At 36.2% G+C, this 17736-nt stretch overlaps 1 protein-coding gene across 9 annotated transcripts in view; it reads left to right on the plus strand.

Moving 5' to 3' along the window:
• The window catches only part of NCOR1 (nuclear receptor corepressor 1), a 194277-nt gene that overhangs the window by 38951 nt on the left and 137590 nt on the right, over positions 1 to 17736 (plus strand). For all 9 annotated transcript variants that reach the window (XM_077163974.1, XM_077163973.1, XM_077163979.1 and 6 more), the window contains exons 2-4: positions 493 to 670; positions 7217 to 7341; positions 13796 to 13988. In XM_077163974.1, the coding sequence (XP_077020089.1) occupies positions 563 to 670; positions 7217 to 7341; positions 13796 to 13988 (426 nt within the window). In that variant the 5' untranslated portion in view covers positions 493 to 562. The remainder of the gene's footprint in view (positions 1 to 492; positions 671 to 7216; positions 7342 to 13795; positions 13989 to 17736) is intronic.

Raw genomic sequence — 17736 nt, forward strand, 5'->3', positions numbered from 1 at the left:
AGGGGATCACCTGTCCAATTCTCCCAGCCAGCCCAGGAAGGAGGGAGGGAGAGACTCTGGCCGCCCTCCGCCCCTGCCCGGGGAAGCACGCGCCCCTCGTTGATCTCACTGCAGCGCGTTCTCCCAGCCAGTCAGCTGTTCCAGAATGGGATACGCTGTCTTCTTGGTATCATTCGTGGCTCCGGGAGCTGTTTTGCACCATTTCTACTTCCGTGGTAGCTGTTCTGGAGGAGGAAGTAAGACCCGCGCGTCTTACTAAGCCGCCATCTTCTCCGGAAGTCTCCCTACATTATTTTTGATGGAGTAAGAACTTTTTTAGAATGTAAGGGAAAAGGCCTATTGACATTTTTCAGACCTCAATAATGTAAGTACATGAGAGAAAGCTTTTACTGGTGATGGTGACTTTCATTTATGTAACTACAGCTATAATTTATTAGAAGTACACCTGGTGCTTTAGTTCTTATCAATTCTATTTTTTCCCATCCTGTTTAGGTGGTTTCCTAGAAACATGATTGTTGATTGGACTTGATCTCACAGCCCAGTGAGGACTTCTTTACTGATAATGTCAAGTTCAGGTTATCCTCCCAACCAAGGAGCATTCAGCTCAGAGCAAAGTCGTTTCCCTCCCCACTCTGTCCAGTACACCTTTCCCGGTACCCGGCACCAGCAGGTAAGGAAGAAATACAGTGCAAATTGCAGATGGATCACATGTTTTCCTTTACTTTTCTTATTTAATATGTTGGTCAGAAACAAAATGTAGGGTTTTTGTTTTTTTGTTTTTAATGGCAAAGAACCATCCTTATTAGGGAGAGTCAGAGGTTGGAAAATTAATTATCTCTGTCTCCTTTTTATGCCTTATGCCAGATTTTCAGGGTTGAACATGTCCCTGCTTTCGATGGTAAGAGTTGTTGATAGATAGAAAGGTATCAGTTGCCTGTAGTTTCTAGGTTAATGACCTGTGTTTGTGCTCTAGGTTCTGGATGAGTATTAAGGTAAGGTACTGATGAACGATAACTTGACTTCTCTTCTTAAGAGAGTTGATGATAGGAAGAGGAGAGAGTTTGTGTGAATGAGTCACCTTGTGAAAAAATAAAACATGAGGTGAAATTTCAGCTCAGAGACCAGGGATAGGAGTATAGGAGGTTTGGAGAAAAAGAGTAAGGAAGGGATGAAATGATCATTTCAGAGAATAAAACAGCACATTTACCTGTGAAATAGAGCTGAGTCGTACTGGGTACTACTGAGGACTCCTTCAAAGTGTGGTCATCCTTGCAGAGTAGGTTTGGGCATCCTTGCCTTGTTTCCAATCTTGGGGAAATCAGTCATTTTTACCATTAAGTATGGTGGTAATTGCATGTTTCGTGGATGCCCTTTTTTGCTTAGAAAAAATAATTGTAAACATGATTCAGTATTGAACTTTGGTTGCTTGTGCCCTCTCCCCTGGTGCTGTTCATCTGATTACTTATTTCCTAGGTTATTACTGCTTTTTAAAAATTCATATTTTACATTTAGTGTATGTATAAAGTGCATCCATTTTAAGTGTACATTTTGACAAATTCTGACAGATTTGTACAGCCGGATAAAGTTCTGTCACCCCAGAAAGTTCCCTTAACCCCCAACTGGTTGATTGTCCTCTCTCAGCTCCCACCAACCTCAGGCCACAGGAAACCTGCCTTCTGTCACCTGGATTACATTAGTGTTTTGTAGAGTTTCATCTGAACTCTTTTATCTCTGGCTTCCTTTGCTTCCCATAATAATTTTGAGATTTATTCATGTTGTGGCATGTCTCAATATTTCATTCCTTTTTATTACTTAGTATAGAAATACTGTAATTTATTTGCCCAGTAACCTCTTCTAGTTTTTGATGATTACAAATAAAAATATTTGTAAAACATATTTGACAAAGGATTTGTATCTAGATTATGTGACAGTTTTTTTTTTTTTTTTTTTGGGTGCGTGGTCCGGAAATCGAACCCGGGTCTCCCACATGAAAGGCGAGCATTCTAACCACTAAACTACCTGTGCACCCATGTGACAGTTTTAATTTATTTTCTTAACAGTGTATTTGAAGAACATCAGTTTTAAAATTTTGATCAATTCCAATTTGCTCATTTTTTCTTTAATATTTTATGTTTATCATGTGATATTTAAGAAGTTTTTGCCAAAGGCAGAGTCACTATGATTTTCTCCTGTGTTTTCATCTATAAGCTTTATAATTTTGAGTTTTACATTTAGGTCTGTGATCTATTTTGAATTACATTTTGTATATAAGAAAAGGGTTGTTGTTTATTGCTTTGCATATGGGTATTCATTTGCTCCAGAAACCATTTGTTGAAAAGGTTATCCTTTCTCCACTGAATTGCCTTGGCACTTTCATTGAAAATCAATTGACCAGAAATATATGAGATTCTTTCTGAACTCTCTTTTTAGTTCTGTTGATATATTTGTGTCTCTTTATCTCATATCTATGTAGTTTTCTGGATAGACAATCATTTCATCTTTGAATAAACCACTTCACACCTTCTTGATTATTATAGCTTTATAATAAATCTTGAAATCAGGTAGTGTGATTTCTTCAGTGTTATATATTCTTTAAAGTTGCCTTTACTATTCTGGTGCTGTGCATTTCTGTATAAATTTTAGGATCAGCCTGTCAGTTTCTAAAAATAACTTGCTGGGATTTTGATTGGGATTGCATTGAATCTAGATATTAATTTGGTGAGAACTGATATCTCAACAATTTTGAGCCTTCCAATCCATGAACATAGTATATCTGTCCATTTGTTTAGGTTCATTTCTTTTTCTCAGTAATGTTTTTCATTTTGAATGTACAGGCCTTGCAGAACTTTTGTCACATTTATTCCTAGATATATATTTTTTTTCACATAGGTAGGCACTGGGAAATGAACTTGGGCTTTGGCATGGCAGCCGAGAACGCTGCTTACTTGAGCCACTGTAGCCCACCCAGTATTTCATATATATATATTTTTAGCAGCATGAATTACCTATGACTACCTTTATTGCCAGTGTCATGTGGATGCTTTTTTTTTTTTTAACATGGGCAGGCACCAGGAATCGAACCTGGGTCCTCTGACATCGTAGGCAAGCATTCCTGCCTACTGAGCCATTGTGGCCCGCCCGTATTTCATATTTTTGAAGCTATTATAAATGGAATTGTTTTTTGAATTTTAATATTAAATTGTTCATTGCTAATATGTAGAAATACGATTTGCTTTTGCATTTTGATCTTTTATCCTACAATCTTACTTATTTGTTGCTTTTTTATAGATTCTACAGGATTTTATGCATAGATAATCATGTAATCTCAGAACATACTTGAGCGTGTGAATAATAATTTTGATAGTTATCTTAATGTCCTTTTGTACTCATTCCATGTTCCATCATCTTAGTAATTGCTTTTTTGTTCATATGTTTAATAATTTTTAATTGGAATATGAACATTGTTAATTTTATATTTTTTATTGCTGGTTGATGTTGAATCCCTTTAAAGAGTATTGCAGTCTTTCTAGTAGGCAGTTAAGTTACTTTTGAGGCTTATTTTTTTAAAACTTTGTTAGGGCAAGTCTAGAGTACACTTTATTTTAGGTCTAATTTGTTCCCAGCTTCTAAACTTGTCATTCCTGTTACCTACTGAAAGCCCCTTGTATTCACTGAGGTCCCTTTTCTTTAGTTGGGGGGAATTTGAATGAGTTCCAGTCCTGTGTGAGCTCTGGGGATTGTTTAATAGTTTCCCTAATTGTTCTTCCCCCAGAAGTTCTTCTTAGCCCAGCCTTTCTCCCTGTGCTTCGGTAGCCTGTAATTCTGCTGAAGACTTAAGGGTAGCTGTATTAGTCAGGGTTCTATAGAGAAACAGAACTAACAGGAGATATCTGTAAATATGAGATTTATAAAATGTGTCATGCAACTATGGGAATAAAAGAGTCCAAAATTCATAGGGCAGACTGTGAAGCTGGCAGCTCTCATGAAGGGTCTGGAAGAACTCCCACAGGAGAAGCTTGGTGGCTGAAGAAGCCGTGAAATAGTCTCCCTCCTTCCTTAAAAGCCTTTAACTGATTGAATTATCTTTTGTGGGAGACACACTTTAGTTGATTGTAGTTGTAATCAGCCACAGATGCAGTGAACTGACTGATGATTTAATATACCAGCCTTCCGGTTTATCATCCAGCCAGAAATATCCTTATAGCCATAGTCAGGCCAGTGCTTCCCTGACCAGACAATTGAACATGATCACTTGGCCTAGTTAGCAACAGAACCTAACCATCTCAGGACCCAAATTCAGAAGTTTAAGAAATCTTTCTGTATGTAACTCCCTCTTCACTGGACGTCTTCTCCAGAAACCTACTTGTCTGGCCTCCCCAAGGTTGTACCTTTGCGTCATCAATCGCCAAGGTCATTTAGGATTCTTCCCAGAGCTGTAGCCTGGAAATCACTTCTGGTCAGAAAGCCTGGATATGGAGGGCTCGCTTCCTTTGTTTCATTTCTCTTAGAGAGATCAAGTCTTGTGCAACTTATTGTCCAATGTGTGATAGTAGTTCCTGTATTTTGTCCAATTTTCTAGCTCTTTACTGTGAAAAAGTAGTTCTGGATGCTGTTGCCTACTTGTAGCTGGAAGCTTGAGTGCACTGTTGCTTCTTATTGACTTGGATTAATTTGTCTTGTTGGCTCATCTTCTAGATGTTCTTTCAGGGAGAGTCTGGTTGGTAAATTTTCTGAGTTCTTGAATTCTGAAAAGTTTGTAGTCCTAAAACTTGAATGATGATTGGTCATTGAATTTCTGGGGTCAGGGTTTTCCTTTGAACTTGGGATATGTTTTTTTCTCTTGTTTCCTTCCATTCAGTGTTGCTGATGGGAAGGCTGATTTTATTATGATCTTTGTAACTTTGTAGGAAACCTATTTTTTATTTCTTAGAACTTTTATTAAATTTTTCTCTTTTTTCTTGGTTTTCTAAAATTCTGAAGTGTCCAGTGTGGATTTATTTTTAAGATGTATTCTGCTTTTTCCTTAGGCCCTTTTAAATCTGAGGACTATGTCTTTCCTTCTGAGAAATGCTGTTCTATTATTTCTTGAAGTATTACCTGTTACTTATGGATATTAAATGTTGGAACTTTTTACTCTAACTCCCATTTTTAACTTTTTTTATGTTGTTTGTTTATCTTTGTGCTTTACTACACACTGAGAGTATCCCTCAGTTCTGTCTTAACTTTCATTGCTCTTTTATTTGATTGTTCTACTATTGTTTTATTTTAGTAGTCAAAATTTTAATTTCTCTGATCTCTGTTTCATTGTTACTTACTCTTTTACCTATTTCCTTGGATGTAAATTCCTTATTTTTTGAGTTTTGTTGCTGGTTTTTAAAAAATGGTTTTGGCTTTTCTTATATGTTTTGCTTTTCTTGGTTATATTTTCAATTGTATATGAGATTTCTTCTTAGATTATGTATGAATTATGTTCTACTGCTTATAGGGAAGGCCTCTGAACCTTATTTACCTCATGTTTCAGCATGGATAGCTCAGTTTTATCTGTTTATGATTTTTTAAGGCTTTTTAATTGCCATATAATTCACAAGACCCAAATTCACCATTTTAAAGTATAAAATTCAGTGGTTTTTAGTATATTTACTATGTTGTACAATTGTCATCACCCATCTAATTCCAGAACATTTCTATAGCCGCCACCAAAACACTCCCTATCTATTAGTTTCCTCCCATACCCCCATTGCCTGGCAGCCACTTATGTATGTCTCTTAGACATTTAGTATGAATGGAATCATGCAATATTATATATTTTGTATCTGACTTCTTTCATTGAGGGCAGTGTTTTCAAGCTTCATGTTGTAGCTTGTCTCACTGCATTACTTTTTATGTTAATTATGCATTGATTCATACTGATATAAATGGAAGAATAGAATTGACTTATGAAATATATATTATAAAATATAAATAATATAATAAACACACATTTCTATCACCCAGCTTCAGAAATGAAACTATAAAACAATTAGAAACCCCTGTGTGTCTCATTCCTTACTTTCTCCCTAAGAATTAACTTCCATCCTGAATTTTTTGTATGTCCTTATATTTGTTATATGTTTAAACAACATATGCCATAGGTTTTTTTAAAAAAATTATATGAATTTTACTACAGAAATGTTTGCACAACTTGCTTTTTTATAGTAAACATTATATTTTTGAGATTCTGATATGTGTCGTTCTATATATTTACTTTGCTGCTTAATGACATTTCATTTTATGAATTCACCGAGCTTTGTTAATCCATCTATTAGCGCACACTTGGATTATTTATTTACTTTTGAGTATTACAGATATGTGTTTAATTCTCTTGGGTATACCTAGGCATGAAATTGCTTTGTCATGTGGGTAATTCTGTGTTTAACTATCTGTTTAATATTTGAAATAGTATAATAGATTTCTCTGAAAAAGTTTTTGAGGAAAAAAATAAAAAAAAGTGTGACAAACTATTGCTATTAAGCAGCAGACAGTGTAATAGGTTGATCCTCTGGACTTTTCTTTCTTCATTTGTAAGTATACATGGATTTGAACTAGATGACATCTGTGACCTTTCCAGCTTTCCCATTTTGAATTTAAGATTGCAAAGCCTTTTAGGATTTAATATTGAACACATGATTTTGAGATTGTACTTATGTGAATAATATAGATGTAATAATAATATAGATTGGGAGTAAGCCTATTAGAATCACTTGAGGTGCCTTTCAAAGTTGGTGCCCAAGTCTCATTTCAGAACAGTTAAATACATCTTAGGTTGTACTAGTGGTTAGCATTAGTTTATTGCTACTAATTTATTTTGAATTATATACAGTTGAAATATAGTGCTAAAATTTCGCACATGATTCTAATTTGCAGACAGGGTTGCAAATCATTGATTTTAAACTCTTCAAGCCTTATTTTTCTCACCTGTGTAAATGGGAATACAAATGGCATTGTCTTCATGGAAGAATAAATTTGAAATTGCATTTTTAATTCTCCTGAATGATATACAGTTAAGATGTTGATTGCTTTAGTGTAACAGGGAAGAGTTAGATCAGTGAGTAATTGAAATCATCCTTGATGTTTTTACTTAGTGACATAACTATCTCTTTGTATTTATTTGGTTTGATATTGTGATGTTCTCTTTTTGATTACTGATTAGTTTATGGTTGTTTCAATACAACACCAGGAATTTGCAGTCCCTGATTATCGTTCTTCTCATCTTGAAGTCAGTCAGGCGTCACAGCTCTTGCAGCAGCAGCAGTTGCGCAGACGACCTTCTTTGCTTTCAGAGTTTCACCCAGGTTCTGACAGGTAATGGGGTTCCTTCTCTATTTCCATCTAGGACTGCACCTGGAACTGTGTGTATTTAGGTGTGTGTGTGCATGTATAGACAATTATACATTATATTACTAACCAAGGTGTGTGTGATTATTTGTAATGTGTATTTTGATCTTTTTCATATTGCTCTTTTGGAATAGTTACCATAATGGTTATCAAACTCTTAAAACCTGTTCTCAGATGTGAGTGTTAATGTTATGTAGTAGGATGCCAGTTGGACCTAGGTCTGAATACTGGTCTGCGATATGGCCATGGTGTTCTCAGGTCGGGCTGCCTGTTAGAGTTGCCTGGGAAGCCTTTAAAATTGGCACCCAATTTCCAGTATGGGAGCAATTAAATCAGTCTTGGGTTGGGCCTAGCCTTTAGTTTATTGGTAAAGTTTCCCAGGTGATTCTAATTTGCATCCAGTGTTGTAAAGTGCTAATTTAAACTTTTTAAGCCTTAGTTTTCTTGCCTGTATAAATGGGGACACAGATGGCATTGTCCTCCTCAGAGAGTAGGCTTTCCATCAGGTAATGTGGCCTTCACAAGTTAGACATCCTGTCAGCCGCCCTCTTTTTGCCTATGTCCTTACCATCTGTTTTCTTTTACTCCATTCTCCCTTGTATTCGAAAATATCTTGAAATATAATTACCTTTATTAAATCACCTTTCTAGCTTTGTTTTAGCAGTTTTATAAGGAAAGTAGTTTCCAATATTAAAAATATGTTTACTGCGTAGGTTTTAAGATAATAAAATTTTTGAAATTATTTGTCTCCATTTAAAAATCATAGAGCACATTTCCTGGAGAAGGTTGTGGAGGGGATTCGGATTGCTTCACCCCAATATCTAGCAAAATATTCAAAATAGCTTAAAAAAAAAGGCTGATAATGTACCCTGTATAAAAAGGAAAGGTATATAGCTACTGCCATAAACCTGGAAAAGTGGAACTCAAGGAATGAAAGAGAAGAATCTTACATGACTTGGACTCTTATACCTATTCTCAAAGAGCAATGTTGGGAAAGTGCTGAAATTTCTCATGAGTACTCCCTAGTTTGAGACAATTTAAACATGGTAGGAAGGAAGTGGGGAGTGGTTTACCATCTTGGTTCCTTGGTACCTGCAGGAGCACCAGCCAAATCCCTCAGGGGTGGTTCCCATTCCATTGCCCTAAGAGTGTTCAGTAGAGTATAGAAGCCACATCCAGTCCTCCGTCTGTAGCTCAGGAAGAAGATAGACAGACACAAGCCAGATGCAGTGGGAATGGTCAAGGAAAGTCTGCTCAGTGTTCACAGCGGAGAGAAGGTCCGGGCAGGGCCATCCACATTGTGGCTGAGTGGGAGGAGGAGAGCAGAATGAACAAGGCACATGTATTCCTGGGAAAGAAAATTAAAGGACATAACACAGTGTGACATGAACAAAGCCCCTGTGTGTAAAAAAAACAAGCCAAGAACTCGCCTCATGAGTGCTGTGAACTTAAGATATGAAATCTTCAAAAACAAAATCATCAGAGAGCAAAGAGAGAAAATGAACAATTGGACATTTGAATGCCTCATATGCCCACCTATTATAAATTCAATATGTAAAATGAGGAAGAACAGAAAATAAAATTGGTGTGGCTGAAAGTCAAACCTCTGTCATGGAAAAAGTCTTGAGATCATTGGAGGGAGAAGAGAAAGATTAAAGCAATTAGAAAGAAGTTAATAAATACGGAGAACAAATGAAGATTGTCCAACATAGGATAACATGTGTACCTGAGACGTAGAACCTGGAAAAAAACATATATTCATGATAGAAAAAAAGTTTCCCCTTAAAATGAGAGAAGAACCCCAAGGATTGATAGGACATAACTTGTTCTGGAAAATATTATATAGAACGATCAAAATCAAGACAGATCCTGGCTAGTAATTAAATTTCATTGATTTGTAAAGAATTAGGAATCCAGGCAACATACAGGTCTTCACAGGTGGTCTGACCTCGTATTTCTGCAGAGCAGAATTGAGCAACAGAAAGGAATAGAGCAGTAGCATAGGAGTTCTGAGAAACAGAGAATTGAGGTTCAAGAATATTATGCCAAACTAGTTTAGGAATAAATGCAGCAGATAGGCATTCTGAAACATCTAAAACTTCATACAGAGTTCCCAGGTGATGGAATCCAGCCAAACAAAGAATGGAAGCCACATATGAGGTCCATAGGAGACTACCAGGAGGAAGTGTTAATGTTGAACCTTGCCAACATAAAAGTAATACAACTACCAAAAATCTAGGGGCTAGGTGTGGTTGGGAGAAAGTTGAAAGATGGGCATTTGCAAGGTATATGTGGGATCATTTGATTCTTCTAAACTGGAAATATTAGGGTAAAAAAACACCACCATCATTTTGTAATTTTTCCCTTACCCTTTAACAAGAATTTATAGGGACCAATTTCTTATGGTAAAGAAACATTTATCTAGAGTACAGCAATTCCTTCCCTTTAAGTTTTGGTTGGGTTGTGGCAGACTGTGGTAATTAGCAATATCTAGCTGAAGCTTGCGTAAGAGTAGCCTCCAGAGTAGCCTGTCAACTCTATTTGAACTCTCTCAGCCACTGATACCTTATTTGTTAGACTTCTTTTCCCCCTTTCTGTCAGAATGAAATTGTTGATCCCATGGTACCAGGGCGGGATTCATGCCTGGGAGTCATCTCCCATGGAGCCAGGGAGACTTTAACCCCTGGATGTCGTGTCCCATGTAGTGGGGAGGGCAGTGATTTCCCTTGTAGAGCTGGACTTAGAGAGTGAGGCCACATCTGAGCAACAAAAGAGGTCCTCTGGAGGTGACTCTTAGGCATACCTATAGGTAGGCTAAGCTTCTCTGCTACCTACATAAGCATCACAAGAGCAAACCTCAAGATCAAGGGCTTGGCCTATTGATTTGGGTGTCCCTAATGTTTAATACAGTATCAGGGGTTTCCCTGCTGGTAAAGTTTAATAGTTCCATATTTTTTCTCCCATCCCTCAAGGGACTTTGCCAATAGTTTTTGATTATCTGCCTAATATACTCTAAAATGTATCCAGGTCTTACATTAAGCTATACAGGATTAAAGGTCCTCATTCTTATTCTGGGCTCCCTCTGTTTGGATTGTGTAAATGATCTAGCCAAACAGATTGAGTTAGATTATGTCCCGCAGAAACTTTAGGTTCTGGACAAAGCAAACTTTTCTTCCTTTGGTCTGACAGAGTAGATGAGGTTCTAAAATATAGACAATGTCTTTCTTACCCCTGTATTCTGAATTACCTTAATCCTAACCTGATCGGCTTCATACTTATCTCTAAATATCAGGGTATACATATATAAAACAGTGTCTCAAAATCCAGAAATAACAATTACTACTCTGGACTAAATGTGCCTGCTATAAGAGCTTACAATCTAGGCCCCTGTTTTCTTATAAGTATTTTCTTTTATCTCTTAGAAAAAGAAACCAAATATTTTTTATTTCAAAAATTCTATGTGTAGTGATATTTTTGTCAGTACATCCATCCATCCCTGTAGACAAAGTTATGTTTAGAATGGTATTTGCCTGATTTACTAGTTGCTAAAACAAATGGCATACAATAGGTAGGCTTACAAGGTGGGGATCTATTGGCTCTCTGAAGGCTGGTGTTCTGGGACTTGGTGCTGGCGATTTTTCGCCCTTGGCTTTTCTGTCATGGAGTGAAGTCGTCCCCTTTCTCCTCCGGGTTCCACTGACTTCCGGCTTTTTCTTGTAGCTTTATTTCTTGCTGAATTTTATTCTGCTTTTAAAAGACTCCTGTCCGATTACATCCCAACTGGGCCACACCTTAACTGATGGAACATCTTCAAGAAATCACATTTACAGTGGATCCACACCCAGCAGAGTGCGGACAAGACCAGGAGCGTGTTCAAACCAGAGTGTACTACCCAGTCCACCACAGGCGTAAAGGATATAATTGGTCATATTGAAAATACTGGCATTCTAAAATAAAGCTGCTAAAATACTTAAGTATCCAAAGGAATCTAAATTCCACAGTGATTTTTTTTTTCTTTTTATAAACTTTATTTCCTTTTGCCTCAGGATACATGTTTTTTGTGTTTTTTTTTTGTCTGTCTGTTTGTTTGTCTTTTTTTCTTTTTCCTTTTTTTTAACTATTATTATTATTTTTATTTTTTCTCTATATTAACATTCTATATCTTTTTCTGTTGTTTTGCTAGTTCTTTTCCTAAATTGATGCAAATGTACTAAGAAATGATGATCATGCATCTATGTGATGATGTTAAGAATTACTGATTGCATATGTAGAATGGAATGATTTCTACAGTGATTTGATACTCATGATTGGTTGAAAACAATACTGCACGTGAACAAGTTACTCTTCAGTAGTCACAGCTTTTGCATTATTTTTTTTCTCCTGAAACTCATATTCTTCCTTCTCTTTTCATAACCTTTATAATGATGTAATATGTTTTTATTTGTCTTTTATTAATCAACCTATCATACTTTTATCCCACAACAAAAATATATAAAAATATGTGTCCATAAGGTAGCCTATTTTTAAAAAACCTCTTCTGGATTGAAAGATCATGATTATTATGATATGATTGGTCAAAACAATCGTCATTTAACAAAATCATAAATTTATTTTAAAAAGTTTCATAGAAATGCATCCCTTAATGAAATTGACAGGGTTGCTTTTAGACTACTACTTATTATAATATTGGTATGGGTGAAAGTGCCAAGAAATCTTGTTCACAAAAATGGTTTCTTCTGAGTTATATGCCAGAAATCACATACTAATCTAAGATAAAAGTATTGGTTAACAACTTTTGTTCAAGGCAAATTTTGTTCAGAGCAAAAAAAAAAAAAAAAGCCAGTAGACTTGCACAGGAATTTGTTTCTTTTTTTTTTTTTGTGCCCTGGAGGTGTGTACACCTCTCAGGACAGTGTTCCACCGTTAAGATCTAGCAAGGTTGAGAAGTATGCCTTTCTCCTGTTAAAAAGGAGGAGAAGAACAGTTGTGAAAGGGGAAGAGGGAAGGGAGAGCCACAGGCTCATTGTATGGTAGTTCAGTGTGAGGAAAGTGTCTGTGGACTTAAAGGATCCAGAAGTTGGCTGTGACAGTGGGGAGGATAGAGCCTCAGAATCCAAGAGAGAAAAATTCAGGAAGGAAGATGTGCCTATAAGATTTAGCAGATAGGTCCAACTATCTAAAAAATGTACTTTGTTTCTGGTTATTAGTGGTCACGGCTGGCCTTAGAAGATGGTGAACTATTTGAATAAATCTATGGGGACCTGAGTGTGTGGGTTGAGGGAATGGGAAAAGACTAATGGGTGAAAAAGCATAAACCACCCTTATAATCTTCTTAATCTTCTGATATAAATTTTTATACCTGCATGTGAGAGCTCTCTTTATTTCTTAGGTTATTCTTTGTTTTCAATGATTCAATGATTCAACCTGCGTGTGGACTTTAAGAATATATTGAGATTCTTTGCCCTGAATGAGGTTTCAAATTTTTGAAGTATTGTGTTTTTATAGACTTCAGGCTTTATTTTGTCATCTACTTTTTTTGCATGGGCAGGCACTGGGAATCGAACCTGGGTCTCCATCCAGCATGGCAGGCGAGAACTCTGCCTGTTGAGTCACCATGGCCTGCCTTCATCTGCTTTGAGAATGAAACCCAGTGGTTATCTTTTCAGTGAAATATTGCTTTGGGAGACATTAGAGCTCAGCCATGAAGGAGAATGCAGCCTCTGTAAATACATTGGTAGAAAAAGGAAAATCAGATTGATGCACATCAATAAGCAGTACTCTGCAGTAAATCATGAAAAGAAATAGAAGACAGACTGTTGATCTTTAAAACTCTTATTTGGGGAACCTAGAGAGAATACATGCTTTGTCGGTCAGGATGATGAGCTGGAAACCATGCTGGATTTCCCAATCAAGACTTCCCAAGAAGTCTTTAAGTCTTCATGGTACTATACACCTCTGACCCCAGCCCAGTCTCTTAGCCCTCCATATAGCAATAGCTGGGAGGTTTAGGCTTTTTTTTTTTCCCTGCTTGCTTTGCTTTTGAATGAAAAATCATGGCTCTTGTGGTCCAGATTATCCTGAATTTAACTGTTATAGCACTGATTTAAAATGATTATTTTATGGATAATTTTAAGCAATTTTAAATTTTCTGCAAATTGAAATCTTCTGTTAGGCCTTTTCACTTGTAGATTGCTTTATATCCCATCTCTCACTGTCAACCCACGCAACTTTGTTTATTAGAATTACAAGTTTAACAGCCACGGCTAGAGTGAGGTAGATATTCTGGGGCTGGGGGGGAGAGGGCAGGTATTCACTTTGAAAGGAAGATTTTTCGTTTATCTCAATATCCAACCAGGGATTTTTAGCAGGAGCACGTGCATCACTTCGCAATGTAAGCGTTTATTTTCTTTGTCTGAACTAGGCCTCAAGAAAGAAGAACTGGATATGAACAGTTCCACCCAGGCCCGTCCCCGGTGGACCATGACTCCCTAGACTCGAAGCGGCCTCGCCTGGAGCAGGTTTCGGAGTCCCACTTTCAGCGCGTTAGTGCTGCCGTCCTGCCTTTAGTGCACTCTCTGCCCGAGGGCCTGAGGGCTTCTGCAGATGCTAAGAAGGTAAATATTTGGACTTTCATCGGTGGAGTTGTAGGTCTGTAGTGTTTACTTAGCCCTGTTCAGGCACAGTGCCTAGAGGAAAGTCCAGTTAGCCAGTCTGTAGAGGTTAGTGTGTGGGAAAGTGAACATTTTCTTAAGTGAAACCAAAAGCCACAGGCTTAGTGCTCATACATGGAGGCGAGAACTCTGCCTTCTGAGCCACTGTGGCCTGCCCGTTGTGTTTATCTCTTTTTCTGATTGAATCTGTAGGATAGCAAGTACCTGGTAGTTAGTAGATTCAAATACTGAATAAGTATCTGTATTAGAAGGAATAAACTAATGTGTGAAAACTAAATAGTGACGTGTTAATCCTTTTACTCCACATGTTAATATTTTTCTTAGTTCCTTTGCTGCACTTAAAAAAAATTAAAAAAAATTTATAATGAATAAAGTTCTTCTTCCATGGCTGAATAAGTTATCACAAATGTAATTATAGCCATAGATTTTTTTGAGCAGGAAATTTATTCTTTATAGTGTAACATGTTGATTCATAGTACAGCATATTTCCATTTTATTTTTGAGAAAACTGATGTTCGGAAATATGACGTGACCTACCTAGTGCCTTCTGAGTTACGATTAAAAACTTTGGACTCCTGCCTCTAGTCCTAGCTTTTTTTTTCTCCTAGTCTTTTTTCTTTCTATTTCTTAATTAAAAAAAAAATTACTGTTAAATATAACATGTATACAAAAAAGCAATAAATTTCAAAGTGCACCTCAACAATTAGTTATAGAACAGACTTCAGTTTGGTATGAATTACAGTTCCACAATTTTAGATTTTTCCTTCTAGCTGTTCCAAGAAATTAGAGACTAGAAGAAATATTGATATAATGATTCAGCAGTCATACTCATTTCTTAATCCTGTCTGCTCTATTATGATTTCACCTTCTCCTTTAATCTTTCTCCCACTCTTTAGAGGTATTTGTGGTTTTCCTATTCACTTTTCCATGCTCTTCCAACTTTTTCATGTTGGAAAGGGCGGTCAATAATATGGGATAGGGGAGTGGAACTTGTTGATGTTTTGGAGAGGCTGGCCCCTCTGGTTTACAAATTCTGTGTCTACAAACTCCAGATTGGCTCCTACGCCCATCTGGAGTTTGTAGATTTCTGGAAAGTAATCATAGTGCATGGAACCTTTAGAACTTCACCCAGATCCCTAGGTGTTCCTATAGGGTTGGCAGGGATAGTTTTGATTGGGGTTTGGCAAACCATAGTAAATAGCAATATCTAGCTGAAACTTATGTAAGAGTAGCCTCAAGAATAAATGGTCTCTTGACTCTTTGAACTCTCTCAGCCACTGATAGAAATAGGCCTTTTAAAGTGACTTTTTTGGGTGGCTAGGGTGGGGGATGGGGACGAGGAGAGATAGGGATTTTAACATTAACATCTTGATGTGTTTCTTACTTTCCTTTTTTATTTTTTTTCAAAGTTGTTTAAACCAGGCATATCATTTAGGAAAGAAGTAGATAAACAAGGAAATAGTTAACTATAATCAAGCTCACCATTTAGAAATCATTGATTGTGTGTTTTTCTGATTCTTTTAATTTTGTCTTTTTTTAAATGCAATTTTATTGAGATATAAGCCATACAGCATAGAAACCATCTGAATTGTATAATCACTGGTTCACAGTACCTTCACATCGTTATGCATACTGCCCCATGATCAAATTTAGAACATTTTCATTACTCCAGAAAAGAAAGAAAAATGAAAAAGAAGACCCTAATCCTCTCATACTCCTTAACCCCCATATTATTGACCCATAGTGTTGGTGTGCTTCATTTGTTACTGTTGATGAAAGAATATAAAAATACTATTATTAACTACAGCTCATGGTTTGCAATAGGTACATTTTCCCCATATCCCTCTCTATTATTACTCCTTATAATAGTGTCATAGATCTGCTGTAGTTCATGAAAAAACTCTTTTTTTATTTATACAGTTAGTCATGGACATTGTCCACCACAAGATTCACTTTTTTATACATCCCCATGTTTTAACCTCTACCTTTCCTTCTGGTGACATGCATGGCTTTATCTTCCCCTTTTCAACACAAACACCATTCAGCACTGTTAATTATTTTCACAATAATGTGCTACCATCACCTCTATTTCTGTATGTATTGATAATATTTTGATGTTTATTCTTGTGTGCATTCATGTGTGTATTTTAATATTGCTTAATATGTTGTGTTTTTGCCAAATGTATCATGAGCTTCTTTTTGTGTCAATAAGTATACAGCTGTATTTTTATTTGGCATCTATATATGGATACAATTTAATTGTCACTCTTTTTTGTTACTTGTTTATTCATTGTCATAAAGTTGTGATGTGTGCTTTTTAGACTGATCCTTTGTATACATTCTGAATTACTTCCTTAAGGTAAATACTTACTAGTATAATTAATTACCAGATTTTGGCATATTTTTAAAGGTGTTTGTTCAGTGGGTATTTTTAGATTGCCCTGCTAAAGAGTAGAGCTGATTTATATTCCCGACAGCACTTCCTTTTCATACTCACTGACACTACTTATTTATTGATGAAAAAAACCTGTTGATTTGAGAAATGATTGTTTTTAACTTGCATTTATTTGTGAGTTAATTATGTTTAATATTTTTTCATGTGTTTATTGGTCATTCATCTCTTCGATACTATGAATCGTCTTTTTTCATATGTTACCTATATTTGTGTTGGTGTCGTATATTTTTTATTTTGCAGTGAGTTGTTGAAGTTCATGTTTTGCAAATGTTTTTTTTTCCATTTTATCATTTGCTATATAATGTTATTACTATTTTGGATAAATAGAAGATTGTATTATTTATTTTTTATTTATCTGTTTAAAGAAAAATAATTTCTTTTGCTTTTGGTCTTCCTGAGCCCAAGATTAACTAAATAGTGTTTGCATGTGGGTTTTTTGTTTTTCTGTTTGTTTTTTGATTTGAGGCTGTTTGCAATTTGCTAATAAGCCCCATATAAATGTTTGCTATTATTTAGCTTTTATTTTGATATAAGATATGAGTTAGGAATCTAACTCTTTGTCTCCAGAATTGTTATCCAGATGTTCCAAAACAAGATTGTAAACTCCACAAAGGCTTGGATCATGTCTGTTTTGTCCATTACTCTGTATCTAGTGCCTGTAATATAGTAGGCACTCAACTAATTCATTTTTGTTAAGTTTTTAACAAAGAAGGAAAGACATTGGAACATACTGATTTGCAGTCGGAGTTCCTCAGGTGTGCATTGGAATCACTTGGGGGTATTTTCAGAACCTCCTGAATTAGAATGGAGTCCGTTCTGCTGTTATGCATACTTCTGTTATACAAAGTAGCTCATATGCATGTGGTAGAAGAATACTGGTAATGTAACATGGAAATCTTAGTGGCTCATAAATGATTTTTTCTATATGTTAATATTTCAAAGCTCTCAGAAGCAAGCTCCTCATAATAAAAGAAAGCACCTTAGCAACATATGAAGACCTGAAGAAAACTTGAGAATTCTGTAGAAAGTGTCTTCTTCATTTAGTGAAAGTAGTACCTGGTTTAGTGAATCAAAAACTCTGCTGTGCTTTTCACAACTGTGGCATTTTGGGTGTGAAATAGTGGAGTGAAACTGAAAACATCTTCCCCTGTATTTTTTGGTTTTAAACATTGAGAAAGAGACTTAATACCTTGAATCTGATTTTTATTTTGATGAAACTATTTTCTGTTGGAGCAA

Source organism: Tamandua tetradactyla, chromosome 6 (genome assembly GCF_023851605.1).
Source record: "Tamandua tetradactyla isolate mTamTet1 chromosome 6, mTamTet1.pri, whole genome shotgun sequence".
Lineage (NCBI taxonomy): Eukaryota > Metazoa > Chordata > Mammalia > Pilosa > Myrmecophagidae > Tamandua > Tamandua tetradactyla.